The sequence below is a fragment of the Tauraco erythrolophus genome, chromosome W (genome assembly GCF_009769465.1).
Source record: "Tauraco erythrolophus isolate bTauEry1 chromosome W, bTauEry1.pri, whole genome shotgun sequence".
NCBI lineage: Eukaryota > Metazoa > Chordata > Aves > Musophagiformes > Musophagidae > Tauraco > Tauraco erythrolophus.
Window position 1 is genome coordinate 29,522,212 of NC_141497.1, and position 25,049 is coordinate 29,547,260.

The 25,049-nt window shown below is 46.5% G+C and overlaps 1 protein-coding gene across 1 annotated transcript in view; it reads left to right on the forward strand.

Annotated features, from left to right (window-relative positions):
- LOC147526298 (E3 ubiquitin-protein ligase RNF38-like) overlaps positions 1–25,049 on the forward strand; it is a 126,536-nt gene that overhangs the window by 42,446 nt on the left and 59,041 nt on the right. Inside the window, exons 3-5 of the mRNA XM_086630134.1 lie at positions 1,507–1,652; positions 5,195–5,356; positions 6,427–6,533. Coding sequence (XP_086486260.1) covers positions 1,507–1,652; positions 5,195–5,356; positions 6,427–6,533 — 415 coding nt within the window. The remainder of the gene's footprint in view (positions 1–1,506; positions 1,653–5,194; positions 5,357–6,426; positions 6,534–25,049) is intronic.

The following is a 25,049-nucleotide window of genomic DNA, read 5'->3' on the forward strand; positions in this document are numbered from 1 at the left end:
TCTTCAAGTACAGTGGGCGGTGGTTCATCCTCACAGTCCCTGCTAGTTCTTTCCACAGCTTGGGTGGTAAGACAAGAGGCTTTATCAGTGAAGACTGAGGCAAAAAAGTCATTGAGTAACTCAGCCTTCTCTATGTCCCGGGTAACCAGAGCACCAGTATCCTTCTGGAGGGGGCCTACATTCTCCTTGGACTTCCTTTTGTCCCCTACATACCTATAGAAGCATTTCTTATTGCTTTTTATATCCCTTGCCAAATTCAATTCCTTCAGGGCTTTAGCCTTCCTCACCTGATCCCTGGTCACTCGTACAGCTTCTCTGTATTCCTCCCAGGCTATCTGTCTCCGCTTCCACCCTCTATAGGCTATCCTCTTCATTTTCAGTTGGTCCAGGAGCTCCTTGCTCATCCACGCGGGCTTCCTGGTCTTTTTGCTCGACTTGTTCTTTGTCGGGATGCACCTCTGCTGAGCTTGGAGGAGGTGCTCCTTGAATGTGGACCAACTTTCCTGGGCCTCTCGTCCCTCCAGGGCCCCCTCCCATGGCACTTTGCCCATCAGGTCTTTGAAGAGGCCAAAGTCCGCCTTCTTGAAGTCTAGGGCACAGAGCTTGCTGAATGGTTTCCTTGCTGCCCCATGGATTTTGAACTCCACTGTGTCGTGGTCACTGCAGCCAAGGCTGTCCTTAAGTTTCACATCGCCCACCAGTCCCTCCCTGTTGGTGAGCACAAGGTCGAGCATGGCACCCCTCCTTGTTGGCTCCTCTATCACCTGCAGGAGGAAGTTGTCGTCCACGCATTCCAGGAACCTCCTGGACTGCCTGTGCCCTGCCGTATTGTCTCTCCAACAGATGTCAGGGTGGTTGAAGTCCCCCATGAGGACCAGGGCTTGTGACCGCGAGGCTGCTCCTATCTGTCTATAAAGCGCCTCATCTGCTCTGTCCTCCTGGCCAGGTGGCCTGTAACAGACCCCTACCGTAACATCCCCTATCCGTCCCCGTCCTCTAATCTTGACCCATAAGCTCTCTGTCAGCTCCTCCTCCGACCCCAGGCGAAGCTCCACGCACTCCAGCCGGTTGCTGACGTAGAGAGCGACACCCCCTCCTCGTCTCCCCTTCCTGTCCTTTCTAAAAAGCTTATACCCCTCCATGTTGACACTCCAGTCATAGGAGTCGTCCCACCACGTCTCCGTGATGCCAATAAGGTCGTAGCCCTGCTCATGTGCACACATCTCCAGCTCATCCTGTTTATTTCCCATGCTGCATGCATTGGTGTACATACACTTCAGCTGGGCCTCCGACAAAGCCGACTCGCTGGCTGGAGCGACAGGGGTTCTCTTGGACGGCAGTGTAAGTTCGTTTGAACATACCTGCGATCCTTCCTCAGCCTCTGGACCCTCGGTGCTGGCACTGGTGCCATGCTGACAGCGGTATGAATCTGGCTTCTTGGCTGGAGCGGCTGGAATTCCCTTCTTCTGTTCTACAGGTACTTAGGTTCTTCTGTTCTACAGGTACATCTACCAGTACCATATGCAGCGTTTCCAACTCTGATTTCTAATGACCCATTCCTTTTGCATCCTCCTCACCTCTCTCCGCATCACTCGTCTCACCTGCCACCTCCAGGGCAATTTGTTCCCTTCCAAGCACAGCAATCACGTTCAGTAAGTAATGCTTCTTATCCTCTCTCCTAAGATATTTGGGGGTTGATCAGCAAATAATGTTTTTGCCCTTCTAAATAACATTCTGGTTGAGAGAACAAATGGATCTGATTTAGTAAGTAATAGGGTTTTGTAGTAGTGCTACCTGAGCAAGACTTAGTCTGAAGAAAAAAAAAAAAAAGAGTATTGTTTTCAAATTCATTTTGATTCTCTTAAGATTTCCTCAGCTGTTGCCCACTCCATTTCCCTGGAGGCCTGTAGTCCTGCCAGTCTGACATAAGTTTGCTTCTGCAGGTGGTGTTCTTCCAGAAAGTGAAAGAGAATATAGAGACCAAAGCGTAGTGCATCAGTGATCTCAGAGAAAAAACTTTTTAACGAGACCAGAAAACACAAAGCATTATTCCTATTGTGTGCTTCTACCCCATTAATTCACAGTTTATTTAAAGTGACCACTGTATTTCCCTCCCCCTCGAACACTAGTGTGAAAAGTATTACTTAAACCTTCTACAGCCTACTGGAACCTCTTTTCTCCCCTGCTTATGGAAGTTATCAACTCTTTTCACTTAAGCAAACTTGGCTGAAAAGTTAATGCCTTCGTAGGGCTTATGCAAACATGAAAGAAGATGGCATTTTGGACACGTGGAAAAAAAATTACATTTCGTAACTTCTACTTACTAATCTTCTGCCAGAGATTAGTAATTTCCACTTACTAATCTTCTGCCAGGCACCTTTGTGCCTGTTTCTTTGGATCTCTACCAATATTTCATTAATATAGAAATACAAAAGGATTTCATTATTACTAACAAATACTACTCAGACTGTTTTGAGCAGTAACAAATACTGCTGTGTTAAATGTCAGGTGTTGGCACTATTGTAATAATTTCATTATAGTCATGGGGGAACGGTTCTGTGTAGTTTGGTAATCAGGATGTTTTCCCTCAGAAAATGTCGGGGCTTCTTTCTTAACTTAGATTGCTAATTTAGCTTCAGGAATAGGCTCCCTTGTTAACTTTTAGCTCTGTTCGATGGCTTGATTTTTTGCTGTCAAGTCTTACTAGAAGAATTATTGCCTTGAAAATGCTGACTATTTAAAGTTTGTTCAGCAGAATGGGGAAACAATTTTCCTTTTCCTTTGCTTCCACAAGATGACTTCCATATCTGACTGTTTTGAAGCACGTGAACTTCAGTACTGGGAAAATAAGGGTGAATTAGTGAAATAGTAGAGTTAAGGTTTTCCTGAAAAATGAGACCAAAATGAGCTGAGATTTGAATTGATCTTTCCTAATAGCAGAAGTATAGCTTCAAGATAATGTATCTAGCCTAAACATGGCAATAGATTATTTATAAATATAAATCATGGTGTTCATAATCAAGAGTTTTGCTTCACAGGGAAATGCTGATTTGTTTTTGTAAGAAACTTCTTAATTCTTCATACATCAGTGTGCCTTCAATTATTCCTTATGCTAGTGAAGTAGAACTGTTTTCTTCAGTTAGAGAACATGTCTCTATTAAGGAAGTCAGTTGCTGCCTTATATATGCAGTCTGATGAAAGGGATCATAGGATCACAGGATCGGAGGATAATTCAGGTTGGAAGACACCTCAGGAGGTCTCTAGTTCGACCTTCTGTTCAAAACAGGATCAGCTATGAGGTCAGGTGAGGGTGCTCAGGACTTTTTCCAGTTGGGTCTTGAAAACCTCCAAGGATGGAGACTACACAAACTCTCTAGGCTCCTGTTCCACTGCTTGACTGTCCTCATGGTGAAAAAGCTTCTCTTTGTATTTAGCTGGAACCTCTTTTGTTTTGACTTATGCCCATTGTCTCTTGTCCTTCCACCATGCGCTACTGTAAAGAGCCTGGCTCCGTCTTCTTGATCAAATCTCTGCAGGTATTGGAAGGCCGCTGTCAGGTGTCCTTCCCCCCTCCGTCAAGTCTTTTCTTCTCCTGTCAGAAAGAGCCCAGTTCCCTCAAGCTCTTTTAATAGGACAAATGCTCCAGTCCCCTGACCATCTTGGTGGCCCTCCTTTGAGCTTGTTCTACTTTAACAATGCCTTTTTTTTTTTTATTTGCGTGCCCAAAACTGGATGTAGTGTTCTACATGAGGTCTAACAAGTGTTGAGTAGAAGGTGGATAATCACTTTGCTCAATCTACTGGCTATGCTATTGTTTGTTAATACAGCCCAAGATACTGCTAGCCTTCTTTGCTGCCAGGGCACACTGTTGGCTCATGTTCGACTTGCTGTCTACCGAGGACCCCAGGGCCTTTTCAGCAGAGCTGCTTCACAGCCAGTCATTCCCAAACCTGTATTGTTGCCAGGGGTTTTTCCTTCCCAGGTGCAGGACTTGGCACTTGTCCCTGTTGAATATCATAAGGTTCCTGTTGGCCCATTTCTCCAGCCTGTCCACATCCTGCTGTATGGCAACCCTACCTTCCAGTGTATGGACTGTTCTCCACAATTTGATATCAGCTGTAGACTTCATGAGCAAGTACTCTGTCTCTTCCAGGTGATTGATAATGTTGTTAAATAGGATAGGTCCCTGTGGTATACCACTTGTTACCAGCATCTTGGTAGAGTGTGAACCATTAACCACTATGATCTAAGCCTGATCATCCAAACGTTTTTTTATCCATCTGGTTTTCCACCCATCCAGACTGTAACATCTGAACTTGGTTACAAGAACATCGTGGGAGATAGTGTCAAAAGCCTTGCTAAAGTTGACGTAAATGACATCCACTGCTCTCCCCTCATCCACAAATCCAGTCACCTTATAATACTAGACAATCTGGTTGATCCAGCATGATTTTCCCTTGGTATAGCCATGCTGACTGTTCCCTCTTCCATGTGCCCAGAAATATGTTCCAAGAGGACTCCATGATTTTCCCAGGGACTGAGACTGCTGCACCTGCCTTTTCACACCTTTTCTCTGCTCTGGCATGGGTTCTTCATGGGCTGCAGTTTGTCAGGAAAATCTGCTCTAGTGTGGGTTCTTCCATGGGCTGCAGTCCTATCAGGAAAATCTGCTCCGGCATGGGTTGTCAATGGGCCACAGTTCCTTTGGGAAATATCAATCCGTTCCAGAGCGGGCCCTCCACGGGCTGCAGGGAATATCTGCTCTGGTGCCATGGAGCACCTCCTCCTCCCTCTCCTTCTTCTCTGACCTTGGTGTTCCCTCTGCTGTTTCTCACTCTTTTTTGTTCCCTCCTACTCTCTATCCAGCTTTTTTTTTGCCCTTTCCTAAATAGTTTTTCACAGAGGCACCACCAACACTGCCGATTGGCTCAGCTTTGGCCTGCAGTGGGTCCATTACCGAGCCAGCTGGAACCAGCTGTGTCTGGCACAAGGCAGCCTCTTACCTCTTCTTGCAGAGGCCACCCCTGCAGCCCTTCTCCACTACCAAAACCTTGCCACATATACCCAGTACAACTCCATAAAATTTCCACAACTCCTCAGAACATATAATTGGAGTTGTGTTTTTTTTGGTATTAAAAAATAAATTTTAAAAACTGGTTTTCTATTAATACAACAAATCCCATGTTTCTTTTAGCCACTTCAAAGGATAGAGAATGAAGTAGAACTGCTTAGAGAACATCTTCCTATAGGAAACTTTACCTACCCTCCATCAACTCATCCACCAACATTGACTTCCTCAGCTCCTATCCAATTCTTAACCCATGATCCTTTACGCCAAGAGGTTTCATTTGGAGTTGTAAGTATTGCTTTTTGCACTACATGCTCATGCGTGCTGAGTTCAAACTCTTGATCTTTGCTCTAAGATATAACCATTTTATTGAAAAATGGCATTTTTGCAATTGAATTTCATTAGTGGTTAGACTTACTTCATATAGTCTGAGGGCTCAAGCTTGGAAGAATGAAAACATGCTAACGAAGTATTTGAATGATCTTTTTACATAAAAGTAAATGTCTCAAGGCCTCTGAATATCATTTCAGTAGTGGTGTGTGAATTTTGGTTCTAAAAATCTGCTAACATTTTTTTCCACTATTGAGTATTTTTAGAAAAATACAATTTATGTCTAAGTTACAATTCTTTACCTGCTCCCATTTTAGTAGACAGTGCAAGATGTTTTAAACAGTCATACTGAGGACTTATGTAAGTAAACTAAAGAGCTTTGCATGCAAATCGAAACAGGAAAATAGTCTTTTTCTCCTGTGGAAAGAATGTGTTGGAGCTGTAACTTGAATGTCTCTTTAGGCACTATATCTGTATGCAGTTGAAACGCTACAGCCCCTTCTCCCAAAAGTGAATGTAATTGAGCCCAACTCTGAATGTGGTTTCTTTCTTTATTAATTTTAAACCTTGCTCTCTATTTAAAGTGGTTTTGCCATGGAGCATCCTGGCAGTGCCCCCTAATGGATATTTGGCTTATACCAGCAAAAGAACTCATTCCTTCCCAACCAGCTGCACAAGCCAGCCCATTGTGCCAGGTCGAAAACCCTCAGCTTTTGGTTTGCAGCATGTTCACCAATTCAAGTCCTGCCTGTCCAAACCAGCCCATATTTAGGCTAAGCCTTACAAAATGCTTATTAGCTTGGTTGCAAGGGTTACTTTTTTTCCTGTAGGATAGTATAATTGCATATTACTGATGAGATTTGCTGGTCAAAACAATTGTTTGAAAAGATGGCATTTTTTGGCTTGGACAGGGCTGGATTTTTTTTGATAATGTCTTATATAAAATGTATTTCAACATTCACTTTTCATTTAATTTCATTATTAAATAAGACAAGAAAATATTGATTTTTTTTTCTGCCTTTTTACAGCCTTACCCACCTTTTATGCCTCGAAGACTCACAGGGCGCAGTAGATACCGATCACAGCAACCAATGCCACCACACTCGTACCATCCCAGCCTATTACCATATGTGCTGTAAGTCCAAAGCACATTGTACTCGTAGACTACTAAATGCCTCTGTAAGCTAGTTGATCCCCTGAATGGTTTTTTATATTTGGGCTTTACCACAGGGTACAGACAGCTCAGAAAATCCCAAGGAATAAGAAAATTTGTAGTTATATTTAACGTTTCCAGTCTATTTGAACAGCATACATACCTGAGCAAGGAAAAAACAAGTACAAGTGAATGGTTTGATGATAATGTAGTTTTGGGATCTGCTATGCCTCTTCTTTCTGTTGAAATCCCCTTAAAAATGTTCAATGTAGAATGGTTACACTTGATTCTTGGATAATAGTTATGAGTTATATCCATGGTTACATCCTAAAGCCTACTTATGTAGGATAAAGATCTAACAGTCCTTACAAAAAAACCACCCCAAAACTCAGGAAAATCAATTTACTCTTAATTAATTACTGAAACATAATGAGAGGAGCCTTCTGGGTGTGGGTATGTTTTTTCAGTTTGGAGGATTTTCTTTCTTCTGAACTGATAATCTGTTACAGCTTTTGAACTACTGCACTTGATTAACCATTTCTGGAAAAGAAGGGATGGGAGAAGTAACATTAAGGGATTATCAGTAACCTTTTAAAGTAGATCCCATCTGCTGTAATTTAGATGTGTGACATGGAATTTATTGTTCTTTGTAGGTTCCGTTTTTGAAATTAATACAAAATGCTTAGAAAATGAGGTGTCATTTAAAAGGTGTCATTGACAGGGAGATAATCCAACTTTGTCTTTTGTTGTTTTGCCACAACATCTATAGTTTCTGACTCCACAGTTTGACTTGCATCAAAATAGCACCAGGATATATGATTCAGTGAAGTTGTTAAACTTTTCATTGTGCATTCTGACAAAGTTTGCTCTGATGTTATAGTTGCTTGCCTGTCTACTCAGGGACAGTGTGTCACAATCATTCCTGATTAATTAGATGACATTTAGAATGCTGTGGCTTGCACAGCCACCAGTTAGTTGGAGTGACTGTGGAGTGTCCTGGTTTCAGCTGGAACAGAGTTAGTTCTTCTTTTTAGCAGCTAGAAGAGCTCTGTGTTTTGGATTTAGTCTCGGATTCGTTATGAGAAGAATGTTGATAGAACACTGATATTTATAGTAGGTACTAAGACTTCAAGGACTTTTCAGCTTCCCATGTGCTTGCCAGTGTGCAGGAGCACAACAGGCTCGGGAGGAGCATAGCCAGGACAATGGGTTCACAACTCCACTTATGATTCAAACTTAGACTTAAGATTGAGGGCCAAATTGGCCAATGAAGTTATTCCATATCATGCAGCGTCATGCCCAGTATACAAATGAGAGTTGACCAGAAAGAAGGATTTTTTTCTCTTCTGGGGGTTCTTACTCTTGGTCTCTCGGAGTGCTATCTCTCTCTCTCTCTCTCTTTTCGGGCCTCTCACTTGTCCAGGATTGCAGTGTCAGGACTTATCCGTTTTGGGATCATTAGCCAGGATGGGACAGGCCTTGGTCACCAGGTGGTGAGCAATTACACTGTGCATCACTTGCTTGTATATATGATTTATATCTCTCTCTATAGAGATATTCGTATATTATTATTAGTAGTAGTAAATTGTTCTTATCTCAACCCATGGGTCTCCTTTCCTTTTCCCCTTTAATTCTCTTCCCCATCCCATGGGGATGGGGGAGAGTGAGCGAGCGGCTATGTGGCGTTTAGTCGTCGGCCGACCTAGACCACAACATTGAGGCTGCAGTCGGGCTGCAGAGCAGGTAGCAGCCCGATAATTGGCAGAGTTTCCTTCCCTTCCCACGTCAACTTCCATGCAAACTGCCGACGCTGCTCCGAACAGATGCCACACCCTTTTTGTGTGCCCTGGTCATGGTGATTCTGTTCTCAGCGCCCCCTAGGGGCAAGTTAAATGCAGCTTCGCGCCATTTGAACCAGCAAGGAGCACAGCCGGCATTGCCCAACTGCCGCCTGCCTCTCTCGTGAGAACTGCTGTCTGCTGGCTGGTCTCTCCCCCACTCACAGCCCAAGGTGTCGGGGGCCCAGAAACCACCTCAGACACCCCCTGGGTACCTCACAAGCCTTACACTCCTCTCAGCACACGGCAACTGCTGCTGCTGTCTGCTTCCTGTAATTTTGTAAAATGTAATAAAATTTGTAATTAAAGTTTAAATAGGAATATAAAGAAAATTAAACAAAAATAAAATACAGACTTGGGACTCTCTGCTTTATAAAACTGCTGAACAAGCTGTACCATGTTTGGGATGGGGGCAGTTTAAGCCAATGGGATGTTCCTGAATGGGTGGGGAACATGAATAAATGTCCTGGTTTTAGCTGGGACCAGGATTAGCGCTTCTTTTTAGCAGCTAGAAGAGCTCCGTGTTTTGGTTTTACTCAGAGGCTCACTCTGAGAAGAATGCTGATAGTGCACTGATGTTTATAGTTGGCACTGAGGTCTCAAGGACTTTTTCAGTCTGCCGGGTTCTTGCCAGTGTGCAGGAGCACAACAGGATAAGGGGGGAGCATAGCCAGGACAAGGGGTCCACAACTCTCCTTGCAATTTGTACCTGAACTTAAGATTGAGGGCCAAACTGGCCAATTAGTATTCCATATCATGCAGCGTCATGCCCAGTATAAGAGTGAGGGTCAGCCAGAAAGAAGGGCTTTTGCCCTTCCGGGACTCTCACTTTCGGGTGCTCAGAGTGTTTTCTCTCTCTCTCGCTCTCTGTCTCGGGGCCTCCCGTTCGTCCGGGATCGCGGTATCGAGTTTTATCTGTTTCGGGATTGCAGCTTTGGGACGAGACGGGCCTCGGTCAAGGGGCGGTGAGCAATTACACCATACATCACTCGTTTGCATATGTTTATCCTTGTACATATCTGTATATATATATATTGGTAGCGGTAGTAGTAAATTGTTCTTATCTCAACCCTCGGGTCTCTTTTCTTTTTCCTCTTTGATTCTCTCCCTCATCCCTGAGGTGTGGGAGGGTGAGAGGGGACTGTGTAGGGTATAGTTGCCGGAGCAGCCTAACCCACCACAATAAGTTTGAACATGTCTGAGGGACTAGGGACCAAACCTGGGAGGCTAACCAAGAGGTCCTCACACAACTCCCACTCTATGCAAAGAAGAGATCAGTCCTATGAGTCTAAGCAAGAGGGCCCCTGTGGTGAGTTGACCCCATTCAGTAGCTAAGCACCACACAGCTGCTTGCTCACACATGCCTCCCTGCAGCGGGATGGAGGAGAGAACAGGAAAAGCAAAAGCAAGAAAACTTGTGGGATGAGATAGAAATAGTTCAATAAGCAAAAGAAAGAGGAAGAAGAAAGGGAAAAAAAAGAAATTATGCAAAGGCAATCACTCAACACCTCCCACAAGTAGACCAATGACAAGGCAACCTCTGAGCAATGGCTACCTATCCAAAACCCCCTCCTCTCCATTTTTATTGCTGAGCATGATGTCATATGGCAAGGAATATCCCTTTGGTCAATTTGAGTCAGCTGTCTGCTCTCAGGAGACCCCACCTGGAGTACTGCATTCAGCTCTGGAATCTCCAACATAAGAAGGACATGGAGCTGCTGGAGCGAGTCCAGAGGAGGGCCACAAAAATGAGCCGAGGGCTGGAGCACCTCTCCTATGAAGAAAGGCTGAGAGACTTGGGGCTGTTCAGCCTGGAGAAGAGAAGGCTCCGGGGTGATCTTATAGCAGCCTTCCAGTACCTAAAGGGGGCCTATAAGAAAACTGGAGAGGGACTTTTTACAAGAGCGTGTAGTGATAGGACGAGAGGCAATGGCTTTAAACTGAAAGAGGGTAGATTTTGATTAGATCTAAGGAAGAAATTTTTTATATTGGGAGTGGTGAAACACTGGAACGGGTTGCCCGGAGAAGTTGTGGCTGCCCCATGCCTGGAGGTGTTCAAGGCCAGGTTGGATGAGGCTTTGAGCAACCTGGTATAGTGGAAGCTGTCCCTGCCTGTGGCGGGGGGGTTGGAACTAGATGATCTTTAAGGTCGCTTCTAACCCAAACCATTCTATGATTATCCTCAGGTCAATTATGGTTTTCTAGCATGCTTTCAAAAGCTCTCTCTGACTGACTGAACAGGTTGCTAATTTGTGGAGATATCCATAATTTCTTTCCAAGCTGGCCACTGGGGAAGAATTTCCCTTTTCTCTCTACTTCCTCCCCTGCCCCTAAAAGGTATTTTTACCACTAGAGTCAATGTATATCATCAGCTACAGACCCTGGAAACAATTCTTTGTTTATGTAAGTCTGCATCATAATCCTTTGTGCAACAGGGGAAGCGGTTGATGTGCTGGAGAGCAGGGCTGCTATTTGGAGTGACCTTGACAGGCTAGAGAAATGGCCTGACAGGACCCTCATGAAATCCTACAAAGGCAAATGCAAGGTGCTGCATCTGCCATGGAATAATCCCATTCAAAACAATAGGCTAGGGGCAATTTACTACAAAAAACTTTGCATAAAAACATCTAGGGGTACTAGTAGAAAACAAGTTGAACATGTCAGCAGTATTCCCCTGTAGCAAAGAAGGCCAACTAAATACTGGGCTGTATTAGCAAGAATGTAGCCAGCAGGGTGAGGGAAGCGATTTTTCTCCTCTATTTGGTACTTTTGAATCTGCATCTGGAGCACTGTGTGCAGTTTGGAGCTCCTCATTGCAAGACAGACATTGAAAATACTGAAATGAATTGAATGGAGGAACACCAAGATGATCAGGGGGCTGGAGCCCATGGCATACAAGAAGATAATGATAACTTTTTTTTTTTTCTCAGCTATTTTTTTTTCTTAAGATTTTTTTTTTTCTTAAAACCAGAAGGCAAAGTGGATGGGTTATCATATTACTGTCTATAACTATCTAATGACAGGGTATCAAGAAGACAGAGCCAGACTCTTCTCAAAGGTGCACAGTGATAGGACAAGAGGTAATAGGCACAAGTTGGAACATGAGAAATTCCTATTAGATATAAGGAAAAACTGTTTCTATCATGAGGTTGGCCAAATATTGGAAGAGATTGCCCAGACAGGTGGTGGACTCTCCATTCTTGGAGATATTCAAAACTCAGCTGGACAAGTCCCCAAGCAACCTGATCTAATTGGTCCTGCTTTGAGCAGTGGGTTTGACTAGACTTACAGAAGTTCCTTCTAACCTAAATTATTCTATGATTCTGTGATTATCCTTCTCTGAGTGGAGAGTTAGACTAGATGGCTTCCTGTTCTCCCTTTCAACCTAAATTATTTTATGATTCTACAGTAATGTAGGACTCAGGGAGTGATATCCTGTAATTATTGTTTCAACCTCAAAGGATCCATAAGTGCATACGCTACAGACAGTATCTCTAGGACTTGAACCCAGGTTCCCACCTCAAGTCTACAGACCCCTGTGCCTCTGATGAAAGGATTAGATCCTCTGGATACCTCACAAACAGGGAGGGAAGGCCAGAGCTGACTAGTGCAACAATCATCCTTATTGACCAAGAAAGAGTTATCTGATATTTGGGAACTTGCTTCCTTACCAAAGTCACAATTGGATTACAACTCCTTTGTACCACCTCAGAATTCCTGAGTGCTCATGACTGAACTAGCAAATCTAGACACAGAACTCAACTTCTCCAGGCAACCTCCTACCTCCAGCTGCTGCCCAGTAGAGCAGAGATGATAGTCATATCTGGAGATGGCCTCAGTTTTCCTGAAGGGTTCCTGGAGTTCCACCACTGGTGTTGCTGGGTCAAGGCCAAGAGATTCCCATGACAGTAATGTAAGTACAATTTTTCTCAAAATCAAGTGACAGATGCCACACCTGCCAATACGTGTAGAAGCCCTGCCCCTACTTACAGTCACATGTCCTACTTGCCCTATTAAGTCCCTTCTCTGTTCCAGTCACAAGGTCAGTTTACCTCACCTCTTTTTGCCCTGGAGGTTGGCATTTTTTAAAATGTCATAACCCATGTGTGGAAAAATAACAGAAATTGGGAGGAATAGGAGAACATTGTCCCCCAAAGTTCAGCTTACATCTTAACATAAGCTGTAATATTAGAGCAGCTTCGAGGCGAGATACAATTGCTGCTCCCAGGAACGTAATGAGGTTGTCATGGACAAAGCCTACTCAGGTTGAGCAGAATGTACAATATCCTTGGAATGGGGAGTAGAGTGGTACGGAGGTACCACAGCTCATCCCTTTTATCAGGGATAGTGACTGGCGAAGATAACCGCATAGCTGCTATCAAGGAAGATGAATCGCAACTGCTGCCTCAGCAATGATGGTGAAATCATGTCCTGAAGCTGAACTTTGCTCATTATAATGTCATTATAATACCAAAACACACCTCCATCTCAAAAGCTACCCGTCTCTGGGCTGCGACCACCCCTCACTGAGCATGCGCTCTGAAATTCTTCTAGCCTGTACCTTTAAATCGAAGCGAGGAAAATTTACACCAACCCTAACAAAGGTATGTATGACTAGAGTCACTCAAGCTCCACCTGAAAGTAAAAAACAGTATAAAAATGACTAAAGAGAAGGGGGTGTTGGGGGAAGACCTCCATTGGAACATCTGAGATCAGTCAACGGGCTGGACCTCTCTTCTCCCCCCCATAGGGACGTCTATTGGGTAAGAGCTCTGTGCTATGTGTGCTTAGTTACTAACATCTTCTAGCTATTTAGAATTATCACTGATCAGTTCTGTTTGTATATTGTTCCAAATCTGTTTTTGCAGTCAGTACCTCTCACCGGCTATCTTTGAATCTGTATCCTCTCACGAACATATGTAATAAAATTTGCCATCTATAAATATAAGTTTCCGGAAACTTCAGCAATTGATACAGGGGATATAAGGGATTTGTCCCGGTGTCGCTGCCCATGAGGGTCCCTGAATAGGTTAGACGATCACCCTCTGACTTAGCAGGCTGCCCAGAGGGATTTGTCCCACTGACGCTGTCAGCGTAAGCCTGACAGACTGGTCAAATTGTAAAGAGTTCGAGGTAATGCCCCTTCCCCTTAAACGGAATGTGGCAGGCAAGTTGGATACAAGGGTCTCAGTTTTCCTGGGAAGCTGGTAGACTGGTCAAATTGAAAGGGCTCGAGGTAGTCCCCCTCTTTGTCCTCTATCGACCTAACATTGTGTCTTAATGTGACACCATGTGTTCTCCGACTTCTCTGTGATTGGACAGCAGAGAAAGTCACCTCTTCCAGTTTACCTGGAAACATGTCAGAACCAGCAACCCCTCCCACTACATGCAGAGGGGCTGCCATTTTGTTTCAGCCACCATTTTATGACAGGGAGCCAACATTTTTGAATCCACCATATCCCATGTGTTCTCACACTCCCCTGTGTTTGACTGACATTGACGGAGGCGAGGTTGCTGCAGCTCTATGCCTTACAGGCCTAATCAGTAGCAAAGCTAAGAATGTGTTCCCAATAGGCACACACACACACACAAGTACAAACACACATATACCCACAAATATATACATATATGCATGGTCAGTCATGCAGATCAACACAGACGGGCACACTCAGTGCTCACAAACAGCACCAACGGCCTTATCCTCATCCCCTCTCTGTCTGATCAGGGTGAAGGTCCATTAATGGTAAATACACACACATACAATGTGGATCCCTCCAATAGCTGGGCTCAGACACTTGGTCTGACCAGGGCTGCTCTCAATTCATTCATCCCCTAGTCTGTATTGATACTGCGGATTGCCCCAACCCATGTGCAGGACCTTGCACTTGACCTTGTTGAACTTCATGAGGTTCTCATGGACCCACTCCTCAAGTCTGTTAAGGTCCCGGTGGATGGCATCCCTTCCCTCAAGTGAATCAACAGCACCACTCAGCTTGTTGTCATCTGCAAACTTGCTGAGGGTGCACTCAATCCCACTGTCTATGACATTGATGAAGATATTAAACAGTACTTGTCCCAGGATGAACCCCTGAGGGACACCACTCGTTACTGGTTTCCACTTGGACATTGAGCCATTGACTGTAACTGACACAGCCATCCAGCTAATTCCTTATCCATCTAAGAATCCATCCATAAAACACGTATCTCTCCAATTTAGAGACAAGGATGTTTTGTGGGACCATGTCAAAGGTCTTGCAAAAGTCTGGGTAGATGACATCCGTAGCTCTTTCCTTGTCTACCAACGCAGTCACTCCATCATAGAAGGCCACCAGATTAATCAGGCATGATTTATCCTACGTGAAGCCATGCTGGCTGTCTCTAATCAGCTCCCTGTCTTCCACATGTTTTGACATATCTTCCAGGAGGATCTGTTCCATGATCTTACTGAGCATGGAGGTGAGGCTGACTGATCGGTAGTTCCCATGGTCCTCTTTTTCACTCTTTTTGGAAATGGGCATGATGTTTCCCTTTTTCCAGTCCCTGGGGACTTTGCCTGACTGTTATGACTTCTCAAATATGGTGGAGAGTGGCTTAGTGACTACATCTGCCAGTTCCCTTAGGACCCTGGGATGCATCTCGTTGGGTCCCATGGCTTTGTGTATGTTCTGCTTCCGCAGGTGGTCTCAGGCCTGATCGTATGGGTCAGGATTAAAGGGAGGACAGGGACAGGGGACATAGTAGTGGGGGACTGCTAAAGGCCACCTGACCAGGAAGACCGAGTAGATGAGGCCCTCTACAGACAGATTGGAGCAGCCTCACGTTCATGAGCCCCGGTCCTCATGGGGGACTTCCACCACCCCGATATCTGTTGGAAGGACAACACAGCAGGGCATAGGCAATCCAGGAGGTTCCTGGAATGCATGGATGATAACTTCCTCCTCCAAGTGGTAGAGGAACCAACGAGGAGAGGTGCTTTGCTGGACCTTGTTCTCACCAACAAAGAGGGGCTGATGGTGAATGTGCCGCTCAAGGACAGCCTTGGCTGCAGTGATCATGAAATGGTGGAGTTCAAGATTCTTAGGGAGGCAAGGAGGGTGCACAGCAAGCTCACTACCCTGGATTTCAGGAGAGCAGACTTTGGCCTCTTCAGGGATCTGCTTGGCAGAGTACAATGGGATGAAGCCCTGGAGGGAAGAGGGACCCAAGAAAGCTGGTTCATATTCAAGGATCACCTCCTTCAAGCTCAGGAGCGGTGCATCCCAACAAAGAGAAAGTCAGGCAGGAACACCAGGAGGCCTGCATGAATGAACAAGGAGATCCTGGACCAACTCGAACACAAAAAGAAGGCCTACAGAGGGTGGAAGCAAGGACAGGTAGCCCGGGAAGAATATAGGGAAATTGTCCGAGCAACCAGAGATGAGGTTAGGAAAGCTAAAGCCCTGATAGAGTTAAATCTGGCCAGGGACATAAAGGGCAACAAGAAAAACTTCTATAGATATGTCAGTGATAAAAAGAGGTCTAGGGAAAACGTAGGCCCTCTCCGTAAGAAAACGGAGGACCTGACTACCCGGGATATGGAGAAGGCTGAGGTACTCAATGACTTCTTTGCCTCATTCTTCACTGGCAAGAGCACCAGCTGCACTGCCCAAGTCACAGAAGACAAAGACAGAGACTGGGAGAATGAAGAAACGCCCAATGTAGGAGAAGACCAGGTTCGAAACCATCTAAGGAACCTGAAGGTGGACAAGTCCATGGGACCTGATGAGGTGCATCCGCGGGTCCTGAGGGAACTGGCAGATGAAGTCGCTAAGCCACTATCCATCATATTTGAGAAGTCGTGGCAGTCTGGTGAAGTTCCCACCGACTGGAAAAGGGGAAACATAGCCCCCATCTTTAAAAAGGGAAAAAAGAAGACCCAGGGAACTACAGGCCAGTCAGTCTCACCTCTGTGCCCAGCAAGATCATGGAGCAGTGTGGATACTAAAAGGCTAGAAGCAGAAATTTTCCAGCTACTGCAGCATCCTGTGAAAGTTCTTTTTCCCATGCAGGCTAGCTGAGAAACAGTTTGAGGTTTTTGTAAACTAAGACTTTATCTTGCACCTGTAGCTTGTTATGCAGTCTTGTTTATGGCACACTGGGAAAGTTGTTTTGAAATGGGTGTTGTAGCATTTAGCCAATCACTCTGGGAGGTGGATGGTCAAGTGACCAATTGCCTTGGCCATCCTTGTGAACCATATTATATATATATACGGATTTGCAATTAATAAACGGCTGATGCTGCTGCTGCCGCTGCTGATACTGCTGCTGATGCTCCTGCTGTTGGCGTTGGTATTTTCTCCTGCACCTGAATTCTGTGTCGTTCTTCTCTCCGTCCCCGGCACGGCAGCAACAGAGCAGATCCTCCTGGCGATTATGCTAAGGCACATAGAAAATAAGGATGTGATTGGTGACAGCCAACATGGCTTCACTAAGGGCAAATACTGCCTGACTAATTTGGTGGCCTTCTATGATGGGGTTAGAGCATTGATGGATAAGGGAAGAGCAACTGACATCGTCTATCTTAAGGAGGCCTACAGGAAAGCTGGAGAGGGACTTTTTACAAGGGCGTGTAGTGATAGGACAAGGGGCAATGGATTTGAACTGAAAGAGGGGAGATTTCAATTAGATATAAGGAACAAATTTTTTACATCGAGGGTGGTGAGGCAGTGGAACAGGTTGCCCAGTGTGATAGTTTGATGGGGGGGGTGTTCTGGTGGCAGGGGAGGGGATTTGCTCCCTGTGCCACCAGATCTGAGTCCCATCCCCCCCCGGGGGAGGTTGAGCCAAATTGGCGCCTCTGCGAATTGCCCTATTTAAGTTGGGACAAAGGGGCGGGAAAGGGCTCTTTGCTCAGGGGCGAGGAGAGAGCAGGAGGGCGCTGCCCTCGCTCCCGGCTCCCGGCCGAGCGGCTGCCCGGGCCCGGGCCAGCGCCATGTGCTCAAGATGGCGCCGGGGGAGCCGCATGGGGGACTCGGGAAGCACCCAGCTCCCGGGGTGCCTGCCGGGCCGAGCTTCCCCAGAGAGGATTAAGATCTAAGAGAAAACAACCACAACGACCGGGTCAGTCAAGATGGAGCAGGAGGAGGTGTACTGGAGCTGAGGTTTCCCTTGCAATCGGTGTGAGATGGCAGGCGGCCCCCCTGCAGCCAGGGTGTACTCGGCGGAGCAGAAACCCACTCGTGGCCCGTGGAGAAACCCACGTCGGAAAGGAGATGCCTGAGCCCGGGAGAGGTCGTGGAGCAGGGGATGTGCGACCAGGTACTGTTAACAATGGGGCATGGAATGCACGACGAGGTCGTGGAGGCATCTGGAATCCGTGGGACGGCCCACGCGAGTGGCAGCAGCTCCCTAAGAGGCCGAGACTGGTAAAGCCCAAACTGGTGCGATCCATGGGGAGGATTGCAATCCTGCGGGCAGGACTCATACTGGAAAAGTTTGGGGACTTTTTCTTCGTGAGTAGGGGATCCACCGAAGCAAGGGAAAAATGGTGTAAAGACTCCTCCTCCTTTAAGAAAGGCGCGGCAGTTAACAACATGGATGAACTGACCTGCACTCCCCCATTCCCTGTCCCCCTGCGCCGCCGGGGGGGGGGGGGTTGAGCCAGGAAGGAAAGAAAATAGGGGGTGGGGAGGTTGTTGTTTTAAGATCTGGCCTTGTTTTCTCTTTTTCTCCTCTCAAGTAACCGGTTCCGTTCCCTTGTCTCCTGTTAAGTAACTGTTAATAAATTGTTTTGTTTTATTAAGAAAGCCTGAGTGATGTTTTGCCCGGGACCATGTTTGGTGGGTGCTCCCTTTCGGTTCTTGTCTCGACCCTCAGTCCAAAAACCACGACAGTTTTGGCGCCCAACGTGGGGCAGAGGAATTCGAGATAAGAATAGTGATTGGGAGAGGTAACGGGCAAAACATGGACTCCAGAGTGGTGAAAACAGAAGGACCTTGGGAAACTTTGATTGTTGTGTTTGGTGAAGGGACTAGGGGTGGATTGTTTGTGAAACGTGTGTTCTTGTTCAATGTTTTAAGTGAAGTTGTGCCTAAATAGGGAATTCACAGAGGCGAGGGGTGGAATGTGATAATTTGATGGGGGGGGTGTTCTGGTGGCAGGGGAGGGGATTTGCTCCCTGTGCCACCAGATCTGAGTCCCATCCCCCCCGGGGGAGGTTGAGCCAAATTGGCACCTCTGCGAATTGCCCTATTTAAGTTGGGACAAAGGGGCGGGAAAGGGCTTTTTGCTCAGGAGCGAGGAGAGAGCAGGAGGGCGCTGCCCTCGCTCCCGGCTCCCGGCCGAGCGGCCGCTCGGGCCCGGGCCGGCGCCATGTGCTCAAGATGGCGCCGGGGGAGCCGCATGGGGGACTCGGTAAGCGCCCCACTCCCGGGGTGCCCGCCGGGCCGAGCTCCCCCAGAGAGGATTAAGATCTAAGAGAAAACAACCACAACGACCGGGTCAGTCAAGATGGAGCAGGAGGAGGTGTACTGGAGCTGAGGTTTCCCTTGCAAATCGGTGTGAGATGGCAGGCGGCCCCCCTGCAGCCAAGGTGTACTCGGCGGAGCAGAGACCCACTCGTGGCCCGTGGAGAAACCCACGTCGGGAAGGAGATGCCTGAGCCCAGGAGAGGTCGTGGAGCAGGGGATGCGCGACCAGGTACTGTTAATAATGGGCATGGAAATGCACGACGAGGTCGTGGAGGCATCTGGAGTCCGTGGGACGACCCACGCCGACGCGAGTGGCAGCAGCTCCCTAAGAGGCCGAGACTGGTAAAGCCCGAACTGGTACAATCCATGGGGAAGGATTGCAATCCTGCGGGCAGGACTCACCCTGGAAAAGTTTGGGGACTTTTTTTCCTCGTGAGTAGGGGATCCACCGAAGCAAGGGAAAAATGGTGTAAAGACTCCGCCTCCTTTGAGAAAGGAGCGGCAGTTAACAACATGGATGAACTGACCTGCACTCCCCATTTTCTGTCCCCCTGTGCCGCTGGGGGGGAGGTAGAGCCAGGAACGGAAGAAAATAGGGGGTGGGGAGGTGTTGTTTTAAAGATCTGGCCTTGTTTTTCTCTTTTCTCCTCTCAAGTAACCGGTTTCGTTCCTTGTGTCTCTTGTTCAGTAACTGTTAATAAATTGTTTTGTTTTAAGAAGAAAGCCTGAGTCATGTTTTGCCCGGGACCATGGTTGGTGGGTGCTCCCTCTCGGTTCTTGTCTCGACCCTCAGTCCAAAAACCACGACACCCAGAGAAGTTGTGGATTCCCCATCCCTGGAAGTGTTCAAGGCCGGGTTAGATGAGGCTTTGGGCAACCTGGTGTAGTGGAGGATTTCTCTGCCCATGGCAGGGGGGTTGGAACTAGATGATCTTTGGGGTCCCTTCCAACCCAAACCATTCTATGATTCTATGATTCTTTCTGGACTTGTCCAAACCATTTGATAATGTCCCACACGACATCCTTGTCTCTAAACTGGAGAGACATGGATTTGACTTATGGACCACTCGGTGGATAAGGAATTGGCTGGATGGTCGCACTCAAAGAGTTGTGGCCAACAGTTCAATGGCCAATTGGAGGCCAGTGATGAGTGGTGTTCCTCAGGGGTCAGTACTGGGACCAGTGCTATATAACATCTTTGTTGGTGACATGGACAGTGGGATGGAGTGGACCCTCAGCAAGTTTTCAGATGACACCAAGTTGTGTGGTGTTGTGGACACGCTGGAGGGAAGGGATGCCATCCAGAGGGACCTTGACAGGCTGGAGAGGTGGGCCTGTGAGAACCTCATGAAGTTCAACAAGGCCAAGTGCAAGGTCCTGCACGTGGGTCGGGGCAATCCCAAGCACAAGTACAGGCTGGACGGAGAATGGATTGAGAGCAGCCCTAAGGAAAAGGACTTGGGAGTGCTGGTGGATGAGAAGCTCAACATGAGCCAGCAATGTGTGCTGGCAGCCCAGAAAGGCAACCGTATCCTGGGCTGCATCCAAAGAAGTGTGGCCAGCAGGTCGAGGGAGATGATTCTGCCCCTCTACTCTGCTCTCGTGAGACCCCACCTGGAATACTGCATTCAGCTCTGGAGTCCCCAACACATGAAGGACGTGGAGCTACTGGAGCGAGTCCAGAGGAGGGCTACGAAGATGATCCAAGGGCTGGAGCACCTCTGCTATGAAGACAGGCTGAGAGAGTTGGGGCTGTTCAGCCTGGAGAAGAGAAGGCTCCGGGGTGATCTTATAGCAGCCTTCCAGTACCTAAAGGGGGCCTACAGGAAAGCTGGAGAGGGGCTTTTTACAAGGGCATGTAGTGATAATACAATGGGTAATGGCTTTAATATTGAAAGAGGGGAGATTTAGATTAGATATAAGGAAGAAATTCTTCACTCTGAGGGTGGTGAGGCACTGGAACAGGTTGCCCAGAGAAGCTGTAGATGCCCCATCCCTGGAAGTGTTCAAGGCCAAGTTGGATGAGGCTTTGGGCAACCTGGTGTAGTGGAAGGTTTCTCTGCCCATGGCAGGGGTATTGGAACTAGATGATCTTTGAGGTCCCTTGCAACCCTAACCGTTCTATGATTCTGTTTATTAATAGTTACTTGAAAGGATAAAGAGAAACAAAACCAGTTACTTGAGAGGATGAAAAGAAACAAAGCCAGATCTTAAAAAACAACACCTCCCCTCCTTTCCTTTTCTTCCCGTCTCTACCTCCTCCCCCAGCGGCACAGGGGGACAGGGAATGGGGGAGTGCCGGGTAGTTCATCCCATGTTGTTACTTCTGTTCCTTTTCTTAATGGAGGAGGAGTCCTTACACTCTTTATCCCTTGCTCTAGTGGAACCCCTAGTCACTCCTCCCTTCTCTCCTCACTCCAGGGCAAAAGCACCTTTATCCGGTTCCTTTGTCCCAACTTAAATAGGGCAATTCGCAGAGGTGCTGATTGGCTCAACCCCGAAGGGGATGGGAGTCCGATCTGGTGGCCAGAACTGAGTCTGAGCCGGTTCCGAAACCAGGCAAATCACAGGGAGCAAATCCTCTCTCCTGACACCAGAATCAATTTACATCAACCCATCACTCCCATGACCCCAACAAGTGGCATAGAGATTTTACTTAATGGTTCCTTACAACTAGTCACTACTCAGTAGGTTACCCCTGTATCAATCAAGAAGTTAATAATATCATTCCCCAACAGTATTGGAACTAGGAGATCTGCTGGGGAGGCTTTTAAATTCACCCCGGTCCCCCTCGTTCAGAATCATAATTTCCCATCATCAGTAAATCTGCCTCAGGTGTTTGGCCTCTCCTTTTTGAGTGATCTTATTCCTTGATTCTTCAGTTTTGGATAATCCTTTTTCCAATGACCTTCTTCCCTACAGCATACGCATTGATTCTGCCCAATCAGGGCATTACCCGAGGGTTGAGGAATTAATATATCCTTTGCTTCTTCCTCTAGGAGTATTTCTCCTAAAATTTCTTCCTTTCCCTCTGTTTGAGGCATCTGCTGATGCAGCAGTTAACAGGCTCGCCTACAATTTTCTATCCTTATGCTTTTCTCTCTGTTTATTAACAGCATCCTGTACAACACTTTGCTCTCCTCTCACACCATTATCACATGCAAAACAACACCTCTGTCTCTGTTTCTTCACTGATCACTTCTTCTTGCCTTCGGCCCCTTTCTCCTACTCTCTGCACATTACCAATACCATCATTGTCATCAGTGTCTCCCCATCTCTCTTGGGGAGCAATCATCAACTCCAAATCATATTTTTAGTTTTTCATTTTCCCTTTCCTTTTCTAATGTCAATATCATAGGGTCCAGTGGAACATATCCACAATTCCTCTGCCACTCTGGAAGATTTCTTCGTGTAAAGAACAAATCCATATACGAGACCTCATCTCACTTCCCTTCTCACCTACAAAACAGCATTAATTATATCTCATAGTGCCATTCATAAGCCACTTTTCCTGGCTCTCCAAAAATATACAACAGCCACCAATAATTACAATATTCTATTATTTTTTTGTTGTTGTTTAGAGGATCTCCTCCTCTGAGATCTTTCTTTACTTCAGAATACATCCTAAGGGAGATTTCTTCAAAATCTCCCCTTCCTCCAAATGCTTATTCTCCATTACAAGATAAAAGCAATAACATAGAAATAACTGTACTAGGTTAATGAGAGGGGCTGCAGAAATGGCCCCTGTAAGTGGCTGTGAAAAGGCTTAATGTGCTGGCTTTATGTGATGGGGTTTTGGCAGCATGGGAGGGGGTATGGAAATGGCCTCTGTAAGTACCTGTGAAAAGCTTCCCCGGCTTCAAAACCGGTCAGACAGGTGAGACCCTCCCCATCCCCTCAGGCCAGGGCTGAGCCAATCAGTGCCTCTGCAAATGTCCTATTTAAGATGAGGACAGAGTTCGAACTGAGGCTGCACCTACACTGAAGAGAGAGAGGGAGGCAGGGGGGCTGGCCCCCTGGCCTCCTGGGCAGGTGGCAGCCTACACTGGGCCACCGCTACCCAACTGAAGACAGCTGCAGCAAAGAGAGGACTAAGGTCTGAGAGAAATGGCCACACAGACACCAAGGACAGTGAAGATGGAACAGGAGGACGTGTCCCGGAGCTGAAATTCCCCTGCAACCGGTGGTGAGATTGCAGACGGCCCCCCTACCACCCATGGAGATTGACAGTGGAGCAGAGATCTGCCAGAGGAGGAGGTAGTGGAAAAGGTTGCCCAGAGAAGTTGTAGATGCCCCATTCCTGGAAGTGTTCAAGGCCAGGTGGGATGAGGCTTTGGGCAACTTGGTGTAGTGGAGGGTTTCCCTGCACATGGCAGGGGGGTTGGAACTAGATGATCTTTGAGGTCCCTTCCAACCCTAACCGTTCTATGATTCTATGATTCTATGTGACACCATGTGTTCTCCGACTTCTCTGTGATTGGACAGCAGAGAAAGTCACCTCTTCCAGTTTACCTGGAAACATGTCAGAACCAGCAACTCCTCCCACTACATGCAGAGGGGCTGCCATTTTGTGTCAGTCACCATTTTATGACAGGGAGCCAACATTTTTGAGTCTACTATACTCCATACATGTTGCGGCCGAAGACGGGGAAGCAAGACGCATCAATATGATGAGTAAAAAGGCTTCAGCTTTATTCCGTGATGCTGCTCTTTTTATAGCATAGCTCGGTTCTGTGCACGCTTTCATGCGCTGTACTTAGCAAGCTAATTGGTCTAGCACTACTGTTCACGCGACAAGCACGAGTATGATACACACCGTGATTGGATAGAGATTTCTACGTTTGTTACAATATTTTACTATTTTTGCAGTTAGTATGTTTTGCTCAGAATCTTGTTTTTCATAGTTTCATCCTTCTTGTCTTTCCCAGGGACAGTGTGTTTTTCACAGCTTCAACCTACCTTCTTATCTCAAGGACAGTGTTCTTTTTATATTCGCTGATACACATTCCTTACTGTTAACACTTTAGCTGCAACATCTCCCCCTCTTTTTTCAAAAACGGCGTGCGCTATAGCTGACAAGCGTTGGGTCATACATTGCATTAAGCATGGTCCAAAAAGCAAGAGAAAGCCTAACAACAAAAGAGGCCCCAAGCACGTTTTGATGAGATCTCTCACCCAACCATCTATTCCCCAGGAAGTCAACCATCCATCGATGCCATCTACCTCTTTCAAGGCATGTAGTTTGTCCTTTAGTTGTTTAAGTTTTCTATGCACTGACTCTCCTGGACCTGTTAAATTCATACAACATATTCCTTCGATCTCTTCATAACCATGCCCATGGGCTAAAAGCAAATAGTCAATCGCTGCTCTGTTTTGCAATACTGCATGATTGACACTTTCTACATCTTTCGTTAATTCATCTAGAATGCTGGATGTTAAGTTTATCTCGTCACAAGCCCAGCAACCTAGTTGTTTTGCTAAGGTGAGCGCTTTTGCTGCTGCTAACCCTGGGAAAAGCGTGGAGGCAGCTACTCGTCCAAATTCACTCCAAAATGTGGGATTGCCTACACTGCTACAGTCTAGATCATGTAGGCTTCTTTTTCTCCTGGTGTGATTTTTACTCCATTTTCTTAATAGGGATATATTGGGATGGAATAAGGCTAGCTGGCCTAAATAACAAGGACCTCCTTCTGGTTGTTTTGGAATGCCATTCCATGCCCTGTCTCTACAAATTAAGAAAATTCTTTCGGGCAACCTTCGAGGTTCAGTAATGTTGCTGCCATTGCAGCTCGAGTATAGAAAGCGAAGTACCGATGCGCTGTCAAGATTAGAATCTAAGGTTGCCCATAGTTTCCTGTTTTTATTTGAGCTGTTTGGGACTAACGGCAAAAATGAAAACCATCCTCCTATTTTCCCAGCGTTAGTGTTTGCATGCATACTACCAAGCAGGTCTAATTCTTCTGGATCAGACTGGAGGGAAGCATTAAGTGCATGAATAAGCCGGCATTGTACTGCTCCGTCATACTGTTGAGGGGTCGCTCTATAGATCGTTGTGGTATTGAAGTTGCTATATGTTAGGTTAGTGGTGTTTACTAGCCCTCTAAAGGCTGCCACTTTCCATGTTGGTACTCCTATGAGACAGGTACGGAATGGGTTTCCAATACCACCCAGGGCTAGGCAAATTGATGACTGGTTTGTTTTGTTAGCAATGG